The sequence below is a fragment of the Muscardinus avellanarius genome (assembly GCF_963383645.1).
Source record: "Muscardinus avellanarius genome assembly, chromosome: 5".
NCBI classification, from domain to species: Eukaryota; Metazoa; Chordata; class Mammalia; order Rodentia; family Gliridae; genus Muscardinus; species Muscardinus avellanarius.
In genome coordinates, this window is record NC_137790.1 from 6,278,605 (window position 1) to 6,303,293 (window position 24,689).

General features: G+C 45.1%; 2 protein-coding genes across 4 annotated transcripts in view; both read left to right on the forward strand.

Annotated features, from left to right (window-relative positions):
* The window catches only part of BRWD1 (bromodomain and WD repeat domain containing 1), a gene marked incomplete at both ends in the record, with an annotated part of 111,250 nt that extends 97,133 nt beyond the window's left edge, over window positions 1–14,117 (forward strand). The window contains 4 exons of the mRNA XM_080696450.1: window positions 55–981; window positions 10,427–10,809; window positions 10,917–11,052; window positions 13,873–14,117. Of these exons, the coding sequence (XP_080552576.1) occupies window positions 55–981; window positions 10,427–10,809; window positions 10,917–11,052; window positions 13,873–14,117 (1,691 nt within the window). The remainder of the gene's footprint in view (window positions 1–54; window positions 982–10,426; window positions 10,810–10,916; window positions 11,053–13,872) is intronic.
* Window positions 14,118–14,323: 206 nt separating this feature from the next.
* PSMG1 (proteasome assembly chaperone 1) lies at window positions 14,324–24,308 on the forward strand (the record flags this gene model as incomplete). 3 transcript variants are annotated; one of them, XM_080695994.1, is made up of 7 exons in its annotated part: window positions 14,324–14,454; window positions 16,387–16,493; window positions 17,331–17,485; window positions 18,159–18,221; window positions 19,470–19,668; window positions 21,964–22,100; window positions 24,234–24,308. In XM_080695994.1, 7 exons carry the CDS (start codon window positions 14,324–14,326, stop codon window positions 24,306–24,308), a joined length of 867 nt encoding a protein of 288 aa, XP_080552120.1. The 3 variants fall into 3 exon arrangements, with proteins under 3 accessions (XP_080552120.1, XP_080552121.1, XP_080552122.1); XM_080695995.1 differs by having other exon boundaries at window positions 18,174–18,221; XM_080695996.1 differs by lacking the exon at window positions 18,159–18,221.
* Between the last annotated feature and the right edge of the window lie 381 nt (window positions 24,309–24,689).

The following is a 24,689-nucleotide window of genomic DNA, read 5'->3' on the forward strand; positions in this document are numbered from 1 at the left end:
TAATTCCTTTAGAATTATGTATTTTATTAAAGATTAAAATACTTTAATTTTTAGGTTGTACATCACAAGACAGTGAACAGAGCAGCAAAGTCTCCAGGAAAAGGGTCTGTTCCAGTGACTCAGAGAGCAATTCAAAGGTGACTAAGAAGTCGTCAGGAGCCAAAACGGGCGCCCTCAGGGTTACCCGAAGCCGAAGCCGTGCTCAGATGGCTGCCAGCAGGAGCAGGCTCAGGAGCAACACGGAATTTGTCAGTTTAGAAAATGTACGCACTAGAGGCAGAAGTGGAAGAAGGAAGCCCCTTCGTCTTGTCTGTGCCACGGCTAAGAAGACCTCGAGTGATTGTGAGGAAGGTATAAACTGTGACGTGCCAAATGAACAGCCTCCCTGTGAAGGCCAGCCTCCTGGACGAGACTCTGGAGCGAGTGCAAAACACACGGGCCAGTCCTTAAACGGAGACTCGGACTCGGAAGGTGTTTGGACTTCAGAACACAGGAGCAGGCACGCCAGTGGTGATAACGCAGTCGCACCTTCCAAAGCAAACGCGCCTTCCTCCTCTGGGTCCTCAGAAGAAGATGCAGAAAGCCACGTTGCCGGGAGCGAGGCGAGTAGAAAACTGTCTTCTGAGCCAACTTGGGCACAGAAAGCTACCACAGAGAATAACTTTGAAGAAGAACTGAATTACGGGCTACGCAGGTGGAATGGCAGAAGACTCCGAACCTATGGGAAGGCGCCTTTCAGTAAGACAAAAGTGGTCGATGATCCGCAAGCAGCCGCAGAGGCAGAAGGGAGCAGGAAGAGACCGCATCCGGAGTTAGGAAACGCGGGAACAGCAGAAACAGCCGGGAGTGCGAAGCACGGGCCCGGCGCCAGCTCCAGGTCATCCGACCGCGGATCTGCAACGGAGTCGGAGGTGGACGGTACTGATAGCACAAAAACCAAAAGGAGGAAAACGAAAGGGAAAGCAAAAGTACTTAGAAAAGGTAAAGCTTTTACAGCTAACGTAGCTAAGACCGTGCGAGGCCAAAGACAGAGCAAGCGTCCTAGGTTAAACGTGGAGGATAATGACTGGGAGGACGTGGACTATGCAGAATCGAAAAGAGTTCTTCGACGCTCCAAAATCAAAACGAGAAACCAGGGTAGAAGGACCGTGAGATACCATGACGGGGATGACGACAGAAGCTTAGAGAATGTGCTAGAGTTCAGTGGTTGCGCCTTATGACCTGGAGGGAAGGCCAGTTCTCTAACGAGGAAAGGACTGGAATTGATGATGAAAGCTGGCTGTTGAGATTATTTTTTGTCTTACAATTCAGGGAATATATTTATATTTTTCTATGAAAAGTTATGAATGTGACTGAATCATGACTGTTTTTATTTGCACTTGCTGGTCTTTGTAGCAGCATTCAGCACAGGTGCCAAAATATGCTTCATTTTGGGGGCAGATCTACTTTGACAGTATTCGACTCTGTAGAGCAAGAATTTGAAAGATGTTAAACACTAGACGTCCTGATAGCAAAAGCAGTGAGCATTACTTTACGTAGCAGGTGTCATGCAGTTCTTTTCTGAGTGTCTAGAGGTGGTAGTTTCTAACCCCTGTCCTGTAGGAGTAGGAGAGGAATTTCACATGACCTATGTTTACAGATTCTTCATTTCTATTGTGTGCATACTGACATTGTGTAATCATGGGATGTGTGACCATGATTAGTAGGCAAGATACCTCCCACCGCCACCCCTCCCCTGGCCACTTGAGTAGAACGCTCTATTCCACGTTCCGTCATTTTCATTGAAGTGGTTCCCAGTTTTCTTTTTAAATGCTGTTGGGTTAGTTGTTTTCCCTTTCCCTCCCTCTCTCCTCCTCTCCCCTTCCTCCCTCCCTCCTTCCCTTCCTCTCTTTTTTAAGGAGAACACGATCACTTTTTTTTTATATAAACTTGAATTATAAATTGCTGGTAAATTATTTTTCATGTTTTTTTTAGTGCATATTTTAAACCTCTAAAGCCAGAGCGCAGCCAGAGCATCTTGTAAGTTGTGCACTAACAAATGTCACGTCTTCTGTGCAGGGTCAGTTGCTTTCCATTGTAAAGGGTTCAGCCAGAATCTTGCTCCTCCATAGCTTACTCTGAAACAGAGGAGCTTGTGTGCCTTAGACTTAGGGAACGTGTGTTCTTTACTAGAATGTACAGGGATAAAAGAGTATTTAAGTTTTATGTAGAGTTCTCCCCATCTGTATTAGATTATAGAGTTGAGTTTGTTAAAGAGTGCAATTGCGGATAGCATCTATGTAGGAAAGTCGTTCAGTGTCCTTCTTCCCCTCTTTGTTCTCACTTCTGCTGCCAGGTGCAGTCCCATGTGTTCTTTGCTGGGGCAACTAAGAGCATCTGTACTAGTGACCTCTACATATAAGAAACTGTCATGTTTTGTGAGAAGATAATTTTGGAATCCACTTAAAGTGAAGCTTTATCACAAGGTCCCAGATATCACAGTACTCGAGTACCACAATGAGAACCCTTATTTTGAAGCCACACGCTTTAGTCCGAACCGTGTAGTGGCCGTTCCTAGGGCGCTTGTGCCTGCCTGGTTTACATGCAAGTAGTGAGATTCTGTTACACCATCTGCGTCTGTAACTTAGTTTTCAGCCTCAATTGGGTTTGGTTTTAGGCAAAATAAGCTCTTTTCTACTATGTTTTCTGTGGTGGCAGTAAGGAAAGCCCCTGGCTCTGGCCAGTGCTACTAGAGACTGTTCTAAGTGTTCCTCCTGACTTTCGTTTTCTGTTCTGTTTGACGGGGCAGGAGGTCCCCTTTCTGTACTCCCACACCAGGGGAAGGACGATTTTGGACATTACAGTTGAGTTAGGGGGGGTACCTGCCTCATTGCTATCACCACACAGTCAAAACCATGAACCTTCTTCTCAGAGAGAGCTCCTGTTAAGTGTAATGTAGACAGTTCGATTGAGGATAATTTGTCTTTGTTGACCTGAAAAAATTCATGGGATGCCTTTTACATCCCTCCTTTAGAGATCTGGCAGTAGTTGTTAGAGCCATGACTTTATTTAAACTCTTCCTACGCTTCTCTTACATTTTTTCTCAGGGTTATAACTATGTTTACCATCATTGTAAAATGGTACCAAAAAATCTACAAGGAAATATAAAATACATTCATAAGTACACAAGTTCTTTTGGTAAAACAATACTTTGACAGTTTCAGCTTCTCTAATAATACTGTTCTTATTTGTACGAATTGAAATAACCGGTCATTGATTGACTGGTGAACTAAAATACTAATTTTTTTTCTTTCTTTTCTTTTTTTTTTTTTTTTTTTTTTTTGGGTCCAAAATGGTTAGGCCCTTATGCATAGAAGGAGTATTTTGGTTTAATCAGATTTGGTTTCATCAGAAAAAAGTGAGAATGGGCTATGATGAGTCCCCGCTTCTGAAGTGAGACTGAGGGCTGTGGGGAAAGCGCTCTCATGCGGGTGTTTTGGTTATGGTGCTATTTCTAAGGTAAACTTTGAATACGCGACACACACTCCTAAGTACCTGTAAGGAAAATAAATAAATGATAGTTAAAATGTTTACACTGAGCACTAGAACATGCTTGACTTTTTTCTATTTAATGCAAGATACCCAGGGATTTAATGCACAGATGTACTTTAATGTTTAGGATCAGTCTGTATTTCTCTTTAGAAAAAGAAAGAGTTACACGGTGAATGTGAACTGGTCCAGAAATAAGTAATATAGCTTTCCATGATTGCACTTGGAGTAACTTAATGGTGTATATGAAAACTGAGTTTTTAAACAAAGCTGTGGTTGTATATGTCCAAAGTCCAATGATTTAACTCATTTGTGGTTTTGGGGGAAAAAAAAGGCTTTAACGTATTCATGTTTGATTTTTATTTCCTTTGAAATATTAAATTTACCCAGCATGTTAAGAAAAAGACTTCAAATACTTAAAAGATGAGGCTTAAAAGATACTTGTCTTATATTCTACTTATTTAAAAAGGGTGTGCTAGCTGGGCGTGGTGGCACACGCTTATAATCCCAGTACTTGGGAGGCTGAGACAGGAGGATTGCAGGTTTAGGGCCCAGCCTCAGCTACCTAAGCTTTCCGCTGCTTAGACCCCATTTCAAAATAAGGAATTAAAAAAATAAAAAATAGGCCTGGAGGTGTAGCTCAGAGGTAGAATACCCCTGGGTTCCATCCCCAGAACCACACACACACACACACACACACACACACACACACTCTCTCTCTCTCTCAAATAGTAAAAAGGATGTGCTGATACTGAGAATGTGTAGTAACTTATGGATAATAATAATAAAACTCCCATTTTCAGATAAATCCTAGGATGGTCATTCTATTTTATTTTTTTTTGGAGTGGGGAAAAACCTCTTATTAAATCATTGTTCAGGTTACTCCTTGGAGAGAATCCTGTAGCAGTTACTTTCAGCTTATAAGTTATAACAAATATTTCTTGTAGTACTAGAGAATAATACCTAAAAAAGAAGTTGATTTTTAACAGGGATGTGGAGGGAAAGACTTAGTTTATAACAAAAAAGAACTTCAAAACCTATATACAAATGGAAAAAGGGGTAATAAAACAGGTCAATAAAAATACCTATCCAGGGCACCAGACCTGTCTGAAATTCAGAAAGGTCACTGAACCTCCACATTTGTTTGTGACTGAAGTAAGTACAAACCTTATTCAGGCTGACCCTGGGCTCTGCGTTCCTTATCCCTCCTCTCCCCGCGCCCACCGCCTCTTAGAATAATCAGAAGGCAGATGTATTAACTTAATGGTATTCAAAACTAAGTTAAAGAATATGATTCTCTTATGTCAGTGTCAGTTGAATTTTTGTCTGCTGAAAAAAATTAGAGGTATGTATATTAGATTGCAAGAACATTGTTAAAGGTGCATGCAATGTTTTTTGTTTTCTAATCCTCCATTGTATTGATTTTTTAAGTAACATTTTTTATAGCTAGAAAATGGTCTTTTTGCTCCATTCTTCTCATCAGTAGAAAATATGTTTGCTTTATCAGGTGTCTTGCAGTTGTCACCAAATACTTGAATTTTCTTATATTGTATAGAAATTACAGTTGAGTTACTCTAGTGTGGTGGAGTGCAACAAAGCATTGTAGAATTTTCTTACTTATTACTAAGTTATATCGTGAACTTCTGCTATGGATACCAGGAAACAATAAAGCAGAAACCCTAAGAAATCTGCAACTTAACATTTAAGTCTGTCTCTTAGCCTAGTATTTGGGAACATACGGACCAAACCAAATAATTTGGATTTCCTCGAAGTTGGGGAAAAAGGGAGCCATGTTGAAAAATTTTTAGAATCCATCTAGACTGTTAAATGTAAATCATAGCTCAAGTTGTGAATTCATGGAAAAAGGAAGAATAAAGGAGTGCTAGCTGGCGTGGCTGTGCACACTGTGGTCCCAGTACTTGGGAGGCTGGGTGATGGTGTAGCTTAGAGGTAGAATGCCCCTAGGTTCAATCCCCAGCACATAAACATGCATGCACGCACACAAACACTATAGCTTACAGGTAAGGTAGAAGGCCCCTAGGCTCAGTCCCTGTACACACACACACACACACACACACACACCTACCTTAGAGGTAGAATGCCCCTAGCTTCAATCCCCAGCACACATACACACAGGCACACAAACACTGTAACTTACAGGTAAGGTAGAAGGCCCCTAGATTCAATCCCCAGTAACACACACACACACACATACACACACACACACACACACACACACACACGTCGTTGGGAATTCTCAGAATTCGAAATTTTTACCATTTTTTTGGATTCTCAGATGTTGTCAAATTGGTGGGAAAGTTACAAGTCCTGATTGGTCTCGAGGATTCTCGTCTAGATTTGGTGGTGGGAAGGGCAGTGTATTTGGCTTTTAGACATTTGGAGCTCCTCTCTGAACATGTAGGTAGTTACAGACTGCACATCTCAAGTATGAGAATGATAGTTTCCTTGGATTCCATTACTAGCATACTTGTGGTCACGCGTTAAGTCAATTTTAAGGTAAGTTTCAGTTATTAAGACCTTAATGGGAATTTGGGCTGCCAAAGAAGGGTTCATCTAACTGACCTAAGTGGTTCAGAAGTCATACTTGTGATGATGGTTAGTATGGTGGACAGCAAAAAGCATTAGAAAACTTGTCTCCTGTTAGTAAAGTTTTGCTCCTGTACTTTGCTGTGCATACCAGCACATCATAAAGCAGAAACTCTGTAAACCGAGCCTTCAAGGAGCAGCCAGTGAGAACAAGGGAGGCTCGTAGGTGATGCCACAGGTCACTGCCCTGCCGTGCTGTAGCTAGCACCTTCCGAGCTTGGGAAGTAGAACCCTGGGCATCACAGGAGGATGGCAGGCACTGGGCTCGCAGGGGTCAGGGCTGGAGCTGGCCCTCGGGAGAGCACTACCCCTCCCCCAAAGTGGGAATGTGTTTGAAACCCAGTTACAGGAAGCACCACGTTGTATAGTCTTTCCTGACGTGACTTCCGTTTATGAGACCCTTTGGAAAGCTATTGGAAGGGCAAAGGTCACTGGTAAATGTTTGCTTTCTGAGTTGGGGCCTTTCGTAACTGCTCAACAGAGGGTGAGGAACAGAGAACCCAGCCCAGTTCTAAAAGGGTCACGTGAGGGAGGCCTTAGTTTGCAACTAAAATGTTTATCCAGCAACTACAGCAATTGGTAATACTAGTACTCGAAAAAAGCACTTAAAGGGTGGGCTCAGTGGCGCAGTAGTCCCAGTACTTAGGAAGCTGAGACAGGGGGATTGCAGCTTTGAGGCCAGCCGTAGGAAGGCCCTCAGCAATGTAGACCTTATTTTACGGTAATAAACAGGGCTGGGGGGTATAGGCTCAGTGGTAGAATGCCCCTGGGTTCAGTTCCCAGCACCACCACAAAAAGTGAGGGGACCCAATATAAAGTAGAATATATTTTCATTTTGAAGCCTTTTTTCTCATCCTCAACTTGTTTTAAATGTTCCAAATTTAAAAGTGACCAAATTAAGAATTTTAATGCTTCTATATAGTGTGTTATTTGCTTTGGATTTACAAAAAAATATTTAGTGTGATGAAATAAAATTGGAATGTAAAGACTCCTTAAAATGTGGAAACGAGAGGAACATTTTTAACCAGAACTGTCAGGTTTGTGTCCAGCTTTCTGCTCACCACAGCCCATCCTAGAACACAGCTGTGTGGGGTAGCACCAAGCGGCCATCCAGGTAAAGCCTAGATACCACGTGGTTGTACACTCTCCTCCAGTCTCTGATCAGCACAGGGCGGGGTCACACAGCCCTCACCCAGTTCCCAGCCCCCGCCATTCTGTGCAGATGGTGAGAGACATTTTCTCAAAAAAATTCCTATAGTTACCAGCTTCTCAGCAATAAAATCTGACAAAAGTTCACCTCATGCCACCTTTCTGTTTCAGGTTATGTGACCTATGAAATTCCCACTGTGTCTCGGAATTTAGAAATACGTACCAAGCTGGAGTTGCTGTGTACAGTTAAATTCTCAAATTCTACCCTCTTTGGGCGTAGCTCTTTATTTCAAAGTGCAAACTTCCTTAAAGAAGCATTTTTAAAAAACGATCTCCTTTTCTGGATTAGAAATAAACATTAGCCGGGCGTGGTGGCGCACCCTTGTCATCCCCGTGCTTGAGAGGCCGAGACAGGAGGACCGCACAGGTTCGAAGCCAGCCTCAGCTACTTAGTGAGGCTCTCGGCAACTTAGTGAGACCCTGTTCCCAAATAAAATATAAAATAGGTCTGGGAGTGTAGCCCGGAGGTAGAAAAGCCCCTGGGTTCCACTCCCAGTGCCACACACACAAAAATTGCCTTAGAGCTGGTACTCACCAGTTTCTTAGAGCTGGTGTTCACCAGTCTCTTAAATTGTCAGGTCACTCCATCACACAGAGTTGTTGCAACTTTGTTATAAAGACATTTTTAGTTGCCAGGATTTTTTTTTTAATTTATTTTTTTGTGGTGCTGCGGGTGAAACCCAGGGGCTTTTCTACCTCCGGGCTACACTCCCAGACCTATTTTATTTGGAAACGGTCTCACTAAGTTGCTGAGAGCCTCACTCAGTAGCTGAGGCTGGCTTCGAACCTGTGCGATCCTCCTGTCTCAGCCTCCCAAGCGCGGGGATGACAAGCGTGCGCCACCACGCTAGTCAGGATTTTTTTCTCTACTCAACTGGATATATTGGGAAGAGCCGATGAACCAGTTGTCCATATACAAGTGGACAGTTGATTGGTGCTAGTATATTCTTGCTCTGTCATAAAGTACGTAGTTTTGTGTTCAGATTTTAAAACACTTTGCACCTTTACGGTGCGTAGCATATTGACTTACCCCTGAGCTACACCTCAGTCCTTTGTATTTAGATGAGAGGGCCTAGATTGTTGAGGCTGGCCTCACATCTGCACTCACCGTGTCTCAGCCTCCCGTGTGCGGGGATTCTAGGTGTGTGCCACCGTGTGCAGCCGCCTATCTATATTCTAGCATTTCCACTGCACTTGAGGCCGCTGCTCTTCGCAGAGCTCAGCAGAGGCAGGAAGGGCGTGCCCCGGGAGATCTTGGCGTGATGCCCGCCACTTAGCTGCCTGGTGGCTCACTGCACAGACCTGATGGCTTTACAAGTGACATTTCACAAGAAAGCATGGGGATGGCACGAGTCAGCCAGGGGAGGGGCTGGGGTATGTGCGACAAGGTGGTTTCGTGTGAAATATCTCAGAACTTGGACTGGGAGAACTGTTCAGAATCTTAGGAAAAGTACAACTTTGAAATCAATTTCAGAAGCTGGGCAGGGTGGCTCATGCTTAGAATCCCAGCATTCAGGAGGCTCAGGCAGGAGGATCACGGTTCAAGGCCAGTCTCAGATACTCAGGCCCTTTGCAACTCAGACCCTGTTTCAAAGTAAAGAATAAAAAAATCAGGCTGGGGGTGGAGCTCGGAGGTAGAATGCCCCTGGGTTCTATCTCCAGTTTCAGACTTGAGGTGAAATCTGAAGGGTGCTTTCACAGTGAGGAAAGGCCTTGACCCTCGGGTTCTGGCGGCATAACCATGTCCATCTAGGGACGCAGAGTTTCCCTTTACCCACTCCCCTAGAATCAGTACGGGTAGGGGGCCTCTCCAGCAGAGGAACAACTGAGAAGGTTGCGAGTTAGCGCAGACCTGACCTGACAGTTCTCAGCTTCTAGGACTTGGAAGTAGAGAACATTGCCGCGTCCGGCCGTCTAGCGTGAATGCAAGATAACTATATTATTTTAGTGACGCAAAGCCTGCCTTTCCTTACCAACTACTGAATGTCTGGCAGCTTGACTAGCACGCCAACAAGTCAAGCCTAAGATTCAGGGCTAACGAATATGAGGTGCATAAAAGACATGCCAAAGCGATACTTTGAAAAGTACTACACTTGTTTTTGAAATCTGAAAAACATGGCGTTTAGATGTTGGCAAAAATAAGGCTTGAGCCCGCCTCGGGCTGTGATGTGGAGTGGTGAATTCTTAGTCTGGGTGTGATGGGTGCCCTCCACGGGCCTGCGGGTCTGTGAGGACTGCCTCTCCACAGAGCTGCCTCGCTCGTCTGACAAATCCCTGGTTGTTTTTAGCTCACCTACAATAACACCTCCTCAAAGGAAGCCTTTCTATACCCCTTGGGCCAGGTGAGGTTTCATGGGACCCCGCACGCACGGGGAAGTTCCTTAAGACAATTATGTGCACAGGATACAGTTATATTCAGGACCCTTATCATAATCCTTCGCATCTGGTTTATATTAGCTTGGGAGATACTTGGATGACAAACTAAGGTTTAATAATTGCAGTTATATGTTAGAATATCTGAAAACAACATATAGAGTTAAAGCCACACCTCGGTTCCATCAGTGTATAGTTTCTTTTATCTACCAGTTACCAATTTAATAATTTACAGAAATGCCGACTTGGAAGTAAAACCTTACAGATCTTCTTGGAGCCAGGGCTGATGCTGGTGCCATCAGACAGTCACGGTGGTTTTTTGTTTAGGGTCTAAGAAAGTTATTTCAGATATTCTGTTAGATGTTTTAAAGTTGTTTAATAGGGGATTAGAAATGCTACTCCAGAGTTAAAAAGTACATGTGTCTATTTCTAAAAGTCTGGACTTTATTTTCTGTGGCTGGCTTTATGGTACTGAAGGTGCGTATCACCTCGCTCTTGCAAGTCTGCGAGCGTGTTGACAGTTACCTTAGGCTGTAGGTAAGGAAAGTCAAAAAGCAGTGGTAGCCCTTATGCTTTGTAATTGCTTAAGCAACGTGAGCTTTAAAACCCACGGTTTAGGAATGTCAACACTCTTGAGTAATGTGAGGAGTAGTAAAATCTTGTGTTCCAAGATTTCGGCATTTACCTGACCTTTCACTCGTTTTTTCAGAGTCTGTTCCTAGAGACAGAGAGCCCAATACAAAAATGGGAGCATGTTTGCATCATGAGAAGGATGCAGTGCAGATGCCTAGTGAAACCCCGAAGGCAGGAACGGTGCCTGGGAAGGTTCCCCGCAGATGTGCTGCTGTTGCTGCAAATAAGATAAAGATAATGAGTACCCTAAAACACACCATGTCAGGACCAGGAAATGTCTGGATTAGGAAGGACAGCAGAAAACTGCCCCATCGAAATGCTTCTGCTGCAGCTAAGAAAAAATTACTGAATGTTTATAAGGAGGATGGTGCAACCATACATTCTGAAAGTGAAAACGAGCCAGAGGATAGTCGTAGCAAAATCGGGTTCTTTAGGCGGTTCAGATCCTGGAAAGAGAGCGTACAGCTGTAAGACCATGAGAATGTTAGGGCTGGTGTCTGAAGACAGGGCGTCGGTGGCATTCTCGCCCTCAATCCCTTTCTGGTGTCTTTTGAGGAATTTTCTAGAAGCCATACTCCAGCAGGCCAAAGTGGGAGGAAAGCCGCTTCCCAGTCCGCCCTTTACAGACGCGGGACACAGGGGAGGAGGAGGAGGAGGTGGAGCGTGGGCCGCTGCTGCAAGATTACTCGTCCTTGCCAGAAAGCGAGGGCCTTGAAAATCTTCTTTAGAGGAGAGATAGGTATGCAGGGAAAACAACATAAGGGCAGAAAAAGTTTATCAACTTCAACCTGATGCTAATTTGAAGGGTTCTCTATTAAGAATATATTAAAAAAAAAAAAAAAACCCATCAGGCCACTGTGACTATGGTGGTGTTGAAATTGGGGTGGGGGGATCAGGTATATTTCCAAAGGAAGTGCTGATAAGCTTATCTGGCTTTTGAGTGAAGCAAAGCTTAAGAGACTTGGTCCCTCTGATTTACATCCCCAGAAGTCAGAAGCCAAAAGCACCAGGGAACTCAGTGCTGGGGTGTCCTGGAGCAGAGTGCTGGAAATAGGCCGAACCCACTGATGTGTTACTTTGTTTATAACATTGAATTCATATTGAATGATGACTACTTGGTATGACTAATTCAGGGAATATATATTTTTCTATGAAAGCTATGAATGTGACTACCATACTTTTCCTTATTTCTTTCATGTAGCAGCAAAAATTAAGAGCCTTAGTTTTAATCAGAAAAGAAAAAGTATAGCTTAAGAGCAATGCAGTCGTATTTTTCAACGATATGAAAGTATTATCATCACCTTTATCTTGAGCACCTTAAAAGTTATAACTTGAAACACTGGGCAGATTCATTACAACCTCATCACAGTAACTTAGCAGCAGCATGTCTGGCCTTTTTCATTGTGGTCTTTGCTAGGAATAGAAAATCTGATCATGGTTCGACAAAGAATTTATCTGCAATGGATTCTAATTTGTTATTAAGTACTCGTTGAGATTAAGGTCACTAGATTAAATGAATGTACTGTCAGGTCTTCCTAACATAGATGTTATTGGAAAAATGTTGAGAAAGTTGTTTTCCCATTTAAAATATCTGTGAATACTAATATATGATTTGCATGTGTGGCTCTAAAGAAGTAAAATATGGAAACCTTTAGGGGTTTCTATTTCTTTTTCATTAAGACTGATGAATATTTTTGGTTCTATAGATGGACCAAGTGTCTAGATTATTTGAGAAATTTGCGCTAGCATGTCTGTTTATGAAGGTTGTTTCTGTTTTATTTTAATTTATTATGAGCCAAAATATTTGACAGTGTATCCTTTGCTTTTTGTGGTATACATTAATTTGAAGTACTAATCTCCAGTATCTTGTTATTTAGTATACAGGCAAGAAAGAGAGGAATTCCTAATAAGTTGCTGTTTATTTTTAGGCGCATGGGGTTTGGTTATTGAGCTTTAATGAAATACTAAAACTTATTTCCAGTCCCAAATTTACACTTAATTGTATAGAAATTTTCTTATTGGGTATATTATATCCCCCCAAAATACCATCAAGTGAAAGTATTTAAGTCTCAGTGAAGACTTTTATGCAATTTTTTGACAATTTCAATGTGATGAATTTAAGCTTTGAATTTTTAATTTACTGCGACAGGGTTAATTTGTCAGTATCTGAAACTGTATCATCATCTTTTCATAATGGTATACTATTTCATTTGAACATATATTTGCCTTTTTAAAGTGCTTGGTCTAAATTTACTGTAACTGCATGAAATAGCATTTGTTTAAAACAACGTTCTTATAAAACTGTTCTCTCTGAACTGTATGCAGAATTTAAATCATAGCTAAATGTATTACTGTTACTGTATTTACAATTATTCTAGGTTGCCAGAAAACTTACTGATAATGTAATTGAGAAACTGAATATCTTAGTGGTATAAAATGACAGTTATTTAACATAAGTGATAAGACAAAGCGATACCCAGCTAACCTTTTTATTCTGCAATTCACTCATTCTATTAGAGCAATTAACCCAGGAGTACTCATGTTTTAAAAATAGTGGTAATCTTATATACTCTTTCTCAGTAATGATACCCAAAGTTTCCTAAACTCTTACTGGTTAGTAATTTAGAATTTTCGTTTTTGGTATTGAGGATCGAACCCAGGGGCATTCTATCTCCGAGTTAAACGTCCGGCCCTTTTGTTTTACTTTAAAATAGGATCTCCCTAAATAGTTGAGGCTAGTCTCTTGCAATCTTCCTATCTCAGCCTCCCAAGTACTGGGGTTACAGCATGTGCTTTCGGCCCCCTTTGCAATTTGGTCTTTTTTATTTATTTTTTGGTGGTGCTGGGGATTGAACCTAGGGGCATTCTACCTCTGAGCTACACCGTCAGCCCTTTGTAAATTTTTTTGTTTGAAACAGGGTCTTGCTAGGTTGCAGAGAGTCTCGCTAAATTGCTGAGACTAGCTTCAAAGCTGTGATCCTCCTCTCTTCAAGCTTGTGAGCCTCCCAAGTACTGGGAGTACATGTGTGCACAACTACACCCTGCTGGTCTTAATTTATTCTCAAGTGTTACACTTTTTTTGGCAATAGATGTGTAAAACTGCCCTAGTGATTTTATGTAAGTGATTTTGTTGACTATTATTTTTCCCAATTTTAAAACAAGATGTTTCCTGCCAACAGTCTGAGATGTTTTTGGTTATTTCAAAAGGTTTCGTTTTATCCTAGTCTTTCCTTTGTGAGAATTTATTGAAAAGTTCCTAAAACACAATCAATGCCTCCCATTCCGGCCTAACTAAATCCAGGATGGTTCTGACTTCACTGCAGTACTGGGTAGTTTTCAGTTACAGCACGGTGGTCCTCTTCGCTCGCTCTGTGAACTGTCTTCCAGCATGATGCTAAGAAAGAGAACCAGTTAAACAACCACAGACTGCTTAGGGAAAGGCGATTTCAAACGAAAACCTTTGCGCTGTAAACGGCCACGTTCTGAAAGCACTATTTTTGCATTCTCATCGCTGTTCTGTAGATCGGCTTCTGCAGTGTAAATTCCCAAGCCAGAGTAAAGGTCTCCTGTCTACCTCCCCGCGCAGCGCTGTGTTCCTCCCGCCGGGCCCCCTCCGGCCGCCGGGCCGGCGTGGCGCGGGCGCTGGGCCCCGCGGCTCCCGGGAGGCGGGCTGCGGAGGGGAGGGGGCGCCCCACCCGGACCCCGTCCTCCAGAGCGCCGCCTGCAGCCGCCGGGGCGACCAGGCGGCGGGGGCGTGGCCGGGCTAGGGGCGTGGCCGCGGAGCAGGGGCGTGCCCATTCAGAGGCAACACGCAGAGGGCGTGCCGTGCCTAGGGAGGGGCCAAGGGGCGTGGTCATATAAGAGGGCGGAGGGGCGTGGCTAGGCTTGGGCCCGCGGAGGGGCGTGGTCTGGCCCGGGCGCGCATGCGCCGTCCCGGGGCGCCGCAGTCGTGCGGGGCTGTCCGGAGGCGGCCATGGCAGCCACCTTCTTCGGCGAGGTGGTGGATGCGCCGTGCCGAGCCGGGTCGGAGGACGAGGACGAGGAGGACGGAAAGAGGGAGACGCCGGAGGACAGGGAGGTCCGGCGGCAGCTGGCGCGGAAGAGGTAAGGGGGCGGCGCGGAGGAGGGGCGGCGCGGAGGCCCGGCGGGTCGGCACCTGCGACCGTGCCGTCAGCGGGCGTACGCTTTTGTCCTTTTAAAAATTATTTCCCACCGGGCGAGGTGGCGCACGCTTGTCATCCCCGCGCTCGGGAGGCGGAGACAGGTGGATCGCGCAGGTTCGAAGCCAGCCCCGCACGCTGGCTTAGGAGACCCTGTTTCCAAATAAAAATGTAAAAACAGGTCAGGGAGTGTAGCCCGGAGGTAGAAGGGCTCCCAGGAACCCCAGTACCACCAAAAACAAACAAACAAAACACACACACACACGGAGGAAAAAGAGTGAGGTGACCCTGATCACACACAGTCACGTCACTTCAAGAGTTAGGAAGATTGGGCCACGTTTTATTTGCCGTCCCGCCACCGCTAAGCAAATCGCAGTCTTCGTGGCTTTTCATGTAGTACACTTTTCAGGCTGCATCTTGAAAAAGTAAGGCCTTTTCTTATGCTACCAATAGTAACTTTTCGGTATCATTTACTAGTCCACGGTCAGATGTACCTAATTTTCTTCAACATGACATTTTCCAGTGGAGTGTCTAAATCAGAACCCTAACAAGACCCACGCCTCCTGCTTGGAAGGCTCCTTCATGTCCAGCAGCCCCTGCTGCTTTTACTCTGGTGAGCACTCTGGGTTTGTGGGAGTATCTCCACCTGGAGTCAGCTCTGTGCTCCCTGTAAATGAACACATTCATGCAGATGAATGTTCATTCCGGAGCCGTGCTCAGAGTCACGTTCAATGTTTTGGTGACAGTGCTTTCAAGTGATGCTTCCTGTTTTTTTTCTGTTTGATCTTACTTGTGCTATTGGGGAGTTGAACCCAGGGGCACTCTACTGCTGACCTACACCCTTTTTATTCTGTTTTGAGACGGGGCCTAAATTGTCCAGGCTGGCCTTGAATTTTCAATCCTCCTGCTTGAGCCTCCCAGGTATCTGGGATTACAGGCATGCACTGTTTGTTTTTTGTTTCTTTTTTTAAAAAATTTTAAATTGGTGCATTGTAGTCATATATCTTAATGGGGTACAAGATGGTGGGGGCATGCATGTACACATCACCCAATTAGCCCGTCCCCGATTCCCACCCCGTTCCCTGTTTGGCCTAGTGATTGACATTGATACGTTTGTTTGTTTTCTGTTTCTTATTGCACCCAAGCTCAGTTATCTCACTTTTAGGGATGCCAAGACTGACCAGAAAGAAGGGTGGCGTGAAGTTCGCATGCAGTGGTTTTATCTATTGATGATCACTGCCTACATCCTGTTGTTTCTTTAAGAGTGTAATTATGTTCTTCGTAAAATTAAAGTGTGCATTTTACCCACTAGTAACATCATTATAAGTAATATCATAGCCAGGTGTGGTGGGGCACGCTTGTAATCCCAGCATTTGGGAGCTTGAGACCGGAGGATCGTAGTTCACGGACAGCCAGCCTCAGCTCCTTAGTGAGACCCGTTGCAACTCAGTGAGACCCTGTTTCAAAATAAGAATAAAAAATAGGGCTGGAGGTGTAGCTTGGAGGTAGAGTGCCTCTGGGTTCCATCCACAGTACTGCAAAAAAAAAAAAAAGTAATATCATAATAAGTAATATGCATCTAGTTCCCTTATAGTAGGATGCTAATTGCTTTTTTTAAATTTTTTTGTGGGTTTGGGGATGGAACCCAGGGGCATTTGACCTCCGAGCTACACCCCCTACCCTATTTTTTATCCTTTATTTTGAAACAGGGTCTCACTGAGTTGCAGAGGGCCTCACTAAGTAGCTGGGGCTGTCCACGAACCGAGATCCTCCAGTCTCAGCCTCTCAAATGCTGGGATTACAAACATACACCACCACGCCCCGGCTTGCTAATTGCTTTTAAATCGCTCTAGTTTCATCTTGTTTCTTGTGTTAGGGAAGTGCGACTTCTTCGAAGACAGACAAAAACACCTCTGGAAGTTTCTCTGCTAGAAAAATATCCTTGCTCCAAGTTTATAATTGCTGTAGGAAATAATGCAGTAGGTAAGTGAAAATACAGAAGACTAGGCATTTTGTTGAATAAAATAATGAAGTTACTTATTTCTTTCTATCCTAAAATATCTCAGCATTAGTTACTTAAACAACAAAAAGTCATGGTACAGTATCTTCACTTTTGGGTAAACTATATCACCTGCTCATGTGTACGATCTTTCTAATAAACTTAAAAATACAAGACTTAAGGGAAATTTTTGTGGCTTCAGGAACTTACAACTCAAGGAACTCTTTCTAGTGTGTTGAGCTATCCAGGCTTACTTATGTTTTTGAGTTACCAGGCATTTGAGAACATACTGAGAACTCTCAAAATAATAATGGCTGACATTTTTGAGCACTTAAGTTCCAAGGTCTTTGCCTAATTCATTTGGTGAGTTAGAGAAAAGTGCACGATGTCCGTGTACAGGTTCACACATAGACCTTTATAGTTCTCAGGGGTTCACGGGCTCTGAGGAGCTCATTCGGGGACCCTAGTTAAGATCCCCAGCCCTGTCAGGTACCCTGAGTGCTTGTAAAACACAGGAGGTACATAGTAGATAGCTGTGGACTCACTAGCTTCGGGCTTGGCTGGCCTCACATTTTTCGGAAGAGCATTAGGCTGGAAGGGGTGCGCAAGCCTGTCTGTAGTCTGGTTTGTAATTCCTGGCTGTAATCTGCTGTCATCTTGTCTCACGGTGGCCTTTTACTTCTCGAGGACCCCAGGCTTCTTTCCTGCAAGATGGTTGCGTGGCTGCTCTCCAGTGGCTGCCTCAGCTCTGAACTTCTGCCTTTGCTGAGTAGACCTGCGGCTCACAGCCCGAGCTCTGACGGGCCCTGCTTTCTTTGCAGCCTTTCTGTCCTCATTCATCATGAACTCAGGAGTCTGGGAGGAAGTTGGTTGCGCTAAACTGTGGAACGAATGGTGTAGGACAACGGACACGACGCATCATCTGTCCCCCGCAGAGGCTTTTTGTGTGTTTTATCATCTAAAATCAAATCCCTCGGTATGTGGGACTTGCATGTTTGAAAGGTAGTCACTTAAGCATCACCCACAGAGTATTTACTGTTAATACGCCCCAGTATCTCACTGGCCAGCTTTTATTTATTTTTATTTATTTATTTTTTTTTGCGGGTCTGGGATGGAACCCAGGGGCATTTGACCTCTGAGCTACACCCCCTGCCCTATTTTATTCTTTATTTTGAAACAGGGTCTCACTGAGTTGCAAAGGGCCTCACCAAGTCGTTGAGGCTGTTCGCGAATCGTGTGGTCGTAGCCCACAGTTCTGGAGGCTCCTGTGATGGGGCTGGGCCGCTGCTGCCAGGCCCTGGGGGTGGCACACCGGGCAGAAGCGCATGGCGGGGCGGGGCCTCTCCTCATGGCCGGGAAGTGAACAGGAAGACACCAGGTCTCGGGGCCCTTTCCTTTCAGGGTCAGCTGCGGTGACCCGAAGCCCTCTCCAGGCCTCACTGCTCAAAGTCCCCACCACCGCTCTAGTGCCAAGCTGGTGGCAGCCGGTGGATCGGGGGACCTCTAAGAAACACACGGGCCTCCAGAGGACATGCCAGACCCAGAGTCACCGTGTTGCGCTCCTCCTCACACGATCCCCATACGGTGGCAGTTTGGGTGTATACAGAATTCATTTGACTTGACAACAGTCTTGGGATTTGATTTTGCAGGTTCTCCTTTGTCAGTGCAGTTGCTACGTTGCTGAAGACCAGCAGTATCAGTGGCTGGAGAAGGTAAGACGGAAACAGACCTGAGAAGGTTAGGTTGTAGTTGCTGGGTTTTTGTGTGTTTTTTCAGTACTGGGAATGGAACCCAGGGGCATTCTACCTCTGAGCCACACCTCAGCCCCTATTTTATTTATTATTTTGAAACAAGATCTCACCAAGTTGTAGAGGGCCTCACTAAGTAGCTGAGGCTGGCTGTGAATCTGCAATCCTGTCTCTGCCTCCTAAGTACTGGATTCCAAATGTGCACTCACACCCAGCGATTTTTAGTTCTTTTTTGGTACTGCGGATTGAGCTGGAGTGGGGTGTTCTACCTACAAATTACACTCCCAGCATCTTCTTTTTTTTTTTTTTTTTGGTGGTACTGGGGATGGAACCCTTCTACCTCCGGGCTACACTCGCAGACCCATTCTATATTTCATTTGGAAACAGGGTCTCGTAAGCCAGCGCAGCTGTCTTCCACCCTGCGCGCTCCTCCTGTCTCCGCCTCCCGAGCATGGGGATGACAAGCGCGCGCCACCACGCCTGGCAGAAATAGTCACTGTTTTATTTTCATGAGTTACTTTCAGAGAAGCCCAGCGACCTTAGATCTCCTTTTCTTTAAAAAGTCGCTGCTCTGATTACATCACCTTAGATTTTCTAAGAGAGGCGTATTCTTGGAGCTCCCACAGACCGCACTCTTCAAGTTATAGAAGGTGACCTGGGGTACAGAGCCATTGAAACTTGCTTACGATTGGAGTAGGTCACAAGTGCCTGAGCATTCAGTAGGAGCCACTTTCTGGTGTGGGGACTGCCCTCTGCTGTCCGCCCTGGCTGTTGGTGCCAGGTTACTTCAGCTGCACTGCTTAGGTCTCTTAGGCCCAGAGACGGGAAGGTGACTTGGTGCCTCCTCGCCGCCTCCCTCCCCTCCCTTCCATCCCTCTCTCTTCCCTTCCTCCACGTCCACTTCCCTTTCCTCCCGGCTCCTTATTCCCTCGCTTTCTCCTCTCCTTCCCTTCAGTAACTAGGTTAGAAGAGAGGAAAGAGGAAGTAGGAAGCCGACTCAGTGCCCTTAATTCAGAGACAGGACAGGCCCAGCGGCTGCCCAGCTGGGGAGCAGGCCAGAGCCCCGGGGCGGCCTGGCCCGGCCCGGCCTGCTGCGTTCTGTGGCCGGAGCGGAGCGTGGCTGCACGCGCTGTCGTGGTGTCGGGTGAATAGCTGGACATCGCTGTTATTCTCTGACAAGACATCTTTAATTTGAATTCAATTTTACTTTAGGTTTTTGGCTCTTGTCCAAGGAAGAACATGCAGGTAACTATTCTCACGTGTCGACACGTTACCGACTACAAGACCTCAGAATCTACGGGCAGTCTGCACTCTCCTTTCCTGAAAGCCCTGAAGACGCAGAACTTCAAGGACCCGGCCTGTTGCTCGCTGCTAGAACAGCCGAACATCGTACACGATCTTCCCGCAGCAGGTGGCCTTAGAGTTTGTAACGATCACATTGTAGCTTACTGGCTTATTAAGTGCTAGTTATTTTCACTGTTAGAGATTTTTTTTGAGATAGCTTGTTAATGAAAATAGATGCCCGTATATTGCGATTAATCCTCAGTGTCTGTAATTATAAGTACAGTATGTTTGGCTTGAGTTCTAAAATTGTCCAGAATCGGGCGTGGTGGCGCACACTTGTAATCCCAGAATTTGGGAGGCTGAGACCAGAGGATCGTGGTTTGAGGACAGCCTCAGCTACTTAGTGAGGCCCTTTGCAACTTAGTGAGACCCTGTTTCAAAATAAAGGATAAAAAATAAGGTAGGGGGGTAGCTCTGAGGTCAAATGCCCCTGGGTTCCATCCCCAGACCCACAAAAAATAAATAAAATAAAATTGTCTAGACACAGGTTACCTCAGGAGAGCTGCTCAGATCCCTAACTGCTGCTACAGGGCTGCTAGTTCTTTTTGGTCAGTGTTTGGGGTAAATTGTTGATGTATGAAAAGTTGGTTATGAATATATTTTCATTTTCATTATAGAAATTTTTGGCTATGAAAGTTTGATAGTTGATTTAATATTTGTTGATTTAGTTTATTGTATTACTGTTAGTAATTAGATTGCTATTTCCTTTCCATAGAAATAGATCGCTATTTCGTTTGTTTTATAATATACAACTGTTATTTGTTAACTGCATTGTATTAAAGTAAAAGGATTTTATTTTTGCTTTTTATGTTGTTTCCTAGAATGAAAAGTGACTAAATAGTTTACGGCGTGCATTGTATCTTGTTATTTACATGTAATTTGCTTGTTATTATAGGGACTAAATTTTTATTCTTTTAGCTACATCAGATTGTCTCTGCAGATCCGAGCATGGTGGCGCAGGCCCGTAATCCTAGTACTTGGGAGGCTGTGACGGGAGGATCGCAGGTTCCCACTGTAGTTTCATAGCAGCGGGCTGAGCAACATAGCGCGGCCCTCTACAACTTAGCCGACCCTGTTTCAAAATAAAAAGTAAAATAAGGCTCAGGGTGTAACTCAGAGGTAGAATTTCCCTGGGTTCAATCCCCAGTAACACACACACACAAACACAATCTTAGCACTGTGTTCAGAACTAGCAAGTAAAGATAATATTTGCAAAAGCAAATGATTTTTAGAAAAATAAGTTGACTTTTAAAGAAAATATGCATTATGATTGGCTTAACATGATAGTAAAAGCCTTTATTAAAAGAGATTTCAGAGATGACTTTTTAAAAACAGCCTTTAATAGCCGGCATGGTGGCGCACGCTTGTAATCACAGCATTCGGGAGGCTGAGACAGGAGGATTGTGGTTCACGGACAGCCTCAGCTACTTAGTGAGGCCCTCCTCTTAGTGAGCTACTTAGTGAGACCCGGTTTCAAAATAAAGAATAAAAAATAGGGCAGGGGGTGTAGCTCAGAGGTCGAATGCCCCTGGGTTCCATCCCCAGACCTGCAAATAAAATAAAATAAAATAAAAATAAATAAAAACAGCCTTTATTATTTAAAGATGATTATTTTATTATTTTATTTTTTAATTTTTTTGTTGTACTGGGGGTTGTACCCAGGGGCTTTCTACCTCCGGTCTATACTCCCAGACCTATTTTATACTTTATTTTTGTTTATTTATTTTTAATTTTTTGCGGGTCTGGGGATGTAACCCAGAGGCATTTGACTTCCGAGCTACACCCCCTGCCCTATTTTTTTTATTCTTTATTTTGAAACAGGGTCTCACTAAGCTGCAAAGGGCATCACTAAGTAGCTGAGGCTGTTCGCAAACTGTGATCTCCCGAAATGCTGGGATTACAAGCGTGCACCACCACGGCCCGGCTCTATTTTATACTTTATTTGGAAACATGGTCTCAACTAAGTTTCTGAGAGCCTCACTAAGTAGCTGAGGCTGGCTTCGAACCTGTGCAATCCTCCTGTCTCAGCCTCCCAAGTGTGTGGATTACAAGCGTGCGCCACCACGCCTGGCTTAAAGATGATTAATTTTTGTTTTGTGGAACTGGGGATTGAACCCAGGGCCATTGTACCTCTTAGCTACACCCCTAACCCTATTTTATTTTTTTATTTTGAAACAGAGTTTCACTAAGTTGTGAAGGGCCTCACTAAGTAACTGAGGCTGGCTATGAACCTGTAATCCTCCTGTTTCAGCCTCCCAAGTACTAGGATTACAAGTGTGTGCCACCACGCCTGGCTTAAAGGTGGTTAAATTAAAAATTGCATAATAGAAAACTTAAGTGTATTTTTTCTTGCATTTTATAGTTCTGAGTTACTGTCAAGTGTGGAAAATCCCTGCGATTCTGTACCTGTGTTATACTGATGTGATGAAACTGGACCTCATTACTGTTGAAGCTTTTAAGCCTATACTTTCTTCAAGAAGCTTGAAAAGCTTGGCTAAGGTAAGGTTCCAGCTCATTTCAGTTGTTAGGTAGAACCCAACCAACAGTAAGTGCGGGCTGCGTAGCCCTGCGCAGCGCCGGAGGCCCGTCCTCTCGAGCCTCGGTGAGCCCTGCGGCTGGGTGAGTGTTCCCTCTTGCAGAGAGACCAGTCCAGTACAGCTGCACTCCCGCGTCTGTGGACTGTGCTTTCCTGCTTGACAAGTTTGTAGCATTTTTGAGTTTAGTGCCTATTAACTTACTATGACCTGTCCTCTAACTTTGAGGGGGCTGAACTTGGGAGGATCAGGGAGTTATTTAATGAACCGCGCCTCACCCTGCGTGTATGTCGGTGGACTCATGTCCTACAAGGGTGTCTGTCAGACACATACACCACGGCGTCTGCCCGTGACCTCAGGCACCGGTGTAAGGAGTGCTTCTCAGGAGCCACTCGGGGACAGGCAGCCCTGGCGTGGGGCCTGGAGCTGCGCCGGCGTTTCAGCTCGTTTCGCAGGTCTCATCGACTCGCCTTTTGCTCGAGTGTCAGCTCCCGTGGTGAAGAGGTCACGTTTTATCATCTCATGTCCTGGCTTCACCACATCCCTCGTCGTGAGAAGAGAGTGCTCGGGAACCTTTAGGGACTGATGAGAGTGAGCCTCCAGGGCTCTAATTGAGTCCCTCGAAGCCGAGCTGTCCAGTTGGCGGGTGGCAGGGACGGCTCTCTGGGCCGTTTTGTAGGTCTCTCTGGCTGCTCAGTGGCCCCGAGGGCACCTCCCGCTGAGCTCAGGGAGCGGCCCGGCACGCAGCACCCAGGTCTTCTTTGTTGTGGACGGTGCTCCCACACGGTGCTCCCTAAGCTGTTGGCACTAGTTCTGAGCACTGTCAGGCATCTGACACCTCGGATGTGACCTGGGCCTTCAGCTTTTAAGAATATTATTTGAAGGGGAAATTTAAATAACATTTGCATTTCGTGCTTTAAAGACAAAGATTGAAAGCAGGGCGTGGTGATACATTCTCGTAATCCCAGTACCTGGGAGGCTGAGACAGGAGGATCACAGTTCAAAGCCAGCCTCGGCAACTTGGCCTCTTAGTGACGCTCTCAGCAACCTAATGAGACCCCGTTTCAACTAAGAAATAAAACTGGGCTAGGGGCGTAGTTTGGAGGTAGAATACTTCAGGTTTCAATCCCCATTACCCCCCCGCCCCCCAAATGTATTGAACCCAGGGACATTCTCCCTCCAAGCTATATCCCTAACCCTATTTTTTTTTTTCTTCTTTGTGGTGCTGGGGATTGAACCCAGGGGCATTCTGTCTCTGAGCTGTACCCTCAGCCCTCTTTTATAATTTATTTTGAAACAGGATTTCACCGAGTTGCCGAGGCTCACCATAAATCTACAATCCTCCTGTCTTACCTCCCAAGTACATGAACCACCATGCCTGCCCCCAGCCCTTTTATAAAACTTTAAAATTTGAAACAAGGTCTCACTAATTGTTGTGTTGTTCTACCATGCCTGGCTCAAAGAGTGTTATTTTCTTAATGACCAAATATAGTCAGCCTGAGTTAGCTTGTGGCTTTGGCTATTTAAAGTGGTGTTTGCCGGGCGTGGGGGCGCACGCTTGTCATCCCCGCGCTTGGGAGGCGGAGATAGGAGGATCACGCAGGTTCGAAGCCAGCCGCACTGGCTTAAGAGACCCTGTTTCCACATAAAAATGTATAAAAATAGGGAGTGTAGCCTGTGGGAGTGTAGCCCAGAGATAGAAGGGCTTCCAGGAACCCCAGTACCACCAAAAATAAAATAAAATAAAATAAAATAAAGTGGTGTTTGTTGCTGGGCATGGTGGTGCATGACCGTAATCCCACTTACTTGGGAGGCTAAAATAAGAAGGCCATAGGTTCAAGGCCAGCCTCAGCAGGTAGTGAGACTCTTAGCCAGCTAGTGAGACCCTGTTCCCAAACAAGAAATTAAACACATTAAAAAAAAAGGCTGCTTGTAGCTCAGAAGGCGAATGCCCCTGGTTCAATCCCCAGTACCACACACACGACCAAAAACCCGAGCAGCCAGGGTGCTCTGCTGAGGTGCTGCTCCCGCCTGCGTCTTCAGGGTGTTCTGCTTGTGGCCTCCACTGATGTCTTGACACCTTTTTCTCTTCTTTCAGAAAAGTCCCCAGAGCTCGGAGGTCCTGAAGAAACTGATGGCAACAAATGAGATTCAGAGTAACATTTATACATGACACCCATGGTGCCTCAGTCACGTGGACAGCCCGTCCCCTCCCTCATGGAGAGCCGTGAGCACTGTTTTGTAGTTGACTTTGGAGGACTTTCTTTTGAGGGCGGTAAAACAGAATAAACTTAAAATATTCCTCGTAGTTTTGATTCCCTTTTTTAAAAATGCTTCTCTTGGTGTGTTATAATTATCCATCATTCTGCGGTGCAGCGTGATAGTTTTCGGTGCGTCTCCCTCCAGCCCACCCCTCCCCCCCACCCTGTACGTGTCATTGAGAGTGAGTGGCATTAGCCGGTGCAGCGACCGCGCCTGTGAGCCCGGCACCTGGGAGGCTGAGACAGAGGATCGCGTACTGGGGACAGCCTCAGCAAGTAGGGAGACTCGTCAG